Genomic DNA, 2817 nt, shown 5'->3' with positions numbered 1-2817 from the left:
GACACCGTCAGTAAGTCCAGCATCAACCCTCGAAGCAGGTTCATCGGTCCGTTCAGTGTAGGTCCGTACGTCGTTTGAGCAAGAGAGGAGTTTGTGCTGCACAAAATTTTACGGTAAATATCTAAACGGAGCGAATCTAAACGAAGCGGAGACTGATCGGCGTTAAAGGTTGGCATGCATGGGGAGAAAAACAATCTCTTACTTGTCATAAATGTTAGTTCCTGAGAAAGAGGGAGAGAGAGAGAGAGAGAGAGAGGTGTGCTTGATGAAAGCTCGAATAATGATATTAATTTCGTGACACTATTTCTGTACAAAGTGAGTGATATAGATGAACATGATACCCAGAATCGCGGCTAGATAACATTTGGACGTTTGTGTAAAACAATAATTGTATTATGACTTGAAAATAGAACATGCGTCGATAAATAAAGAAAAAGAAAACATCTAAGATTGACAATACACAAAAATTTGCAGACTTTGAGATACGAGATTTTCTTTCGATAACAATACAGATTTTATATAATTATATTAGCATCAGTAAGAAAATTAATAATCCATAAAACTTATTTATATTCGCAGTAACGTTGCTTCTTGTTATAGAATTTGAAAATCCAAATATTTGTTCCTAGATTAGATCATAGTATGATCTCAGGAAATAATATTGATGTATCGTTCCGCTGGCAATCCGTTGTTTGTGACCGTTATATGGTTTCATGTTTGTTTACAAGACTTAGGCCCGGTTCCATCAAAGTCGCTCAACTTTAATCGTAGTTTAACTCACTCTTCGTCTCTTTCTAACTATTCGCCTTAGAAAGAGACAAAGAGTGAGTTAAACTACGGTTACAATTAAGCGACGTTAGTGGAACTGGGCATTAGTAGAGGTTGGACAGGGTTTTGTGCTTAAACGGGATTTATAAAAGAGCCATTCGTAAAGCAAGTGTTTAAGTAAACATAAATTCTTCTCAGCAATTACCAGAAAAAAAACCGTTGACCATCCGATGGGCGTAATGCAGATGACCGAGAATACCGCAAAGGAGCGTATTGAGACTTTATTCAAGGCAGCTCATCGTTCCGGCCGTCGGATGTGGAGCCAAGAGCGTTATAAGATACTCTGCATGTACGATCTGCAAATGGACACGGAGAAAATGCGCAAGCAACTAATCCCTGAGTGGAAGCAGATGCCTCTTGAACAAAAGTTGTCCTATATCCATAGGGCGATAATGAACAAGACGTACCGGATAAAGCGGCGCTCCTCGTATCCATGCATAAGGTCAGATAAAAAATTCGAAAATATAATAAATTCAAAGTCAGTCCTCGAATTCAACTTCGAATGCTCCGACACCAGTTCCAAAAGCAGCGTCCTGACTGATGATGACGTTGTACATCAATCGGATATCGTTAACAACAATAATGACAATAACAAGAACGACTCACAGCAGGACATCTCATCCGACGACGATTCTAATGCGTTGACTAACGGTAACTCTGATAATTCTGATTCGAACCCGATGTCACCAATTTGGGACATCCCGATAACGAGTCCACTCTGCTCGACCAACTCGAACCACGAACAGGATCCTTTGTCGTTATTGATATACCCCGACATCGCAATTGACGAAGATTACGATTTTGCCTGCGATCTTGACTGTTCGATATGTGCCCCGTTTATAAGATACGAATGCAGCAACATGTCGTAGCGTTCATTCATATCGAAATAGTACAATCAATAATTATAAATATTACAATAATTTCAACAGTAGTACAATTAATAATTAACGAAAAGGTAACTAGTTCAATTGCAATTTAAAATTCGTACGAGGAAGAAATCGAATAAATTTATCAATGATAGGAGGAATGTATTATATTATATCAGGTGTACAAATTAATTCGGTGCTCTTTTTTGAAGAAATTGAGTCTTTACGTATTTTCTTTTTTTTGAGAGAGAATTCGTCAGCTGCCCGACAGACGGAGAAAAATGATTAGAAAATTGAGCCTTTTTTGCGCCAGCACCAACATTGCAAGGGGACGTTGTGTTTTTAAGTCCCCCGTGGGGTGGTCCTGATTACATTAAACAGAAAACTTTTAATCTTGATACCATTCTGCCTCCCCGGGGTGGGAAAACATTATTTCATGTAGCAAGGAAAATCACAGAGAACGTGGCCTATTACCTACCTAGAAACACAGACATGTCACAGGTCATCAGATTAGTTGAAGATATTGGTCACCTAGAAATTACACAGTACAAACTCGACGGAAAATTAAAAAGTTGTACGCTGTACTGCGGTGATCTGGCTACCTCTCTATGTGAATCCTGGAGGCAAAAATCCGATGATGACGAATATTTCAAAGATTGACTATTACTTTTTTTCTAAATATACAAACAGTTATTTACAATTAATGACGGAAGATTCTACTAGTCTTGTCTAAGTTATCGTTAATTATCCATTTTCTTTCATCAGGTTTTTGCCTCCAGGATCCACATGGAGAGGTAGCCAGGTCACCGCAGTACAGCGTACAACTTTTTAATTTTCCGTCGAGTTTGTACTTTCTAGGTGATCAATATCTTCAACTAATCTGATAAGCTGTAACATGTCTGTGTTTCTAGGTAAATAATAGGCCACGTTATCTGTGATTTTCCTTGCTACATGAAATATTGTTTTCCCACCCCGGGGAGGCAGAATGGTATCAAGATTAAATGTTTTCTGTTTAATGTAATCAGGACCACCCCACGGGGGACTTAAAAACACAACGTCCCCTTGCAATGTTGGTGCTGGCGCAAAAAGGCTCAATTTCTTCAGAAAAAGCACCGAATTAATT

At 38.8% G+C, this 2817-nt stretch overlaps 1 protein-coding gene across 3 annotated transcripts; it reads left to right on the top strand.

Annotated features, from left to right (window-relative positions):
- LOC105279815 (GATA zinc finger domain-containing protein 12) lies at window positions 1-1798 on the top strand. 3 transcript variants are annotated; one of them, XM_011339856.3, is made up of 2 exons: window positions 1-168; window positions 967-1798. In XM_011339856.3, exon 2 carries the CDS (start codon window positions 999-1001, stop codon window positions 1695-1697), a length of 699 nt encoding a protein of 232 aa, XP_011338158.1. In that variant the 5' UTR covers window positions 1-168; window positions 967-998; the 3' UTR covers window positions 1698-1798. The 3 variants fall into 3 exon arrangements, with proteins under 3 accessions (XP_011338158.1, XP_011338159.1, XP_011338160.1); XM_011339857.3 differs by having other exon boundaries at window positions 2-113; XM_011339858.3 differs by having other exon boundaries at window positions 4-1270; window positions 1346-1798.
- Window positions 1799-2817: the final 1019 nt, after the last annotated feature.

The sequence above is a fragment of the Ooceraea biroi genome, chromosome 7 (assembly GCF_003672135.1).
Source record: "Ooceraea biroi isolate clonal line C1 chromosome 7, Obir_v5.4, whole genome shotgun sequence".
NCBI lineage: Eukaryota > Metazoa > Arthropoda > Insecta > Hymenoptera > Formicidae > Ooceraea > Ooceraea biroi.
Note: the sequence above shows the minus strand (reverse complement) of the source record. Positions and strands in the feature narration are given on the sequence as shown.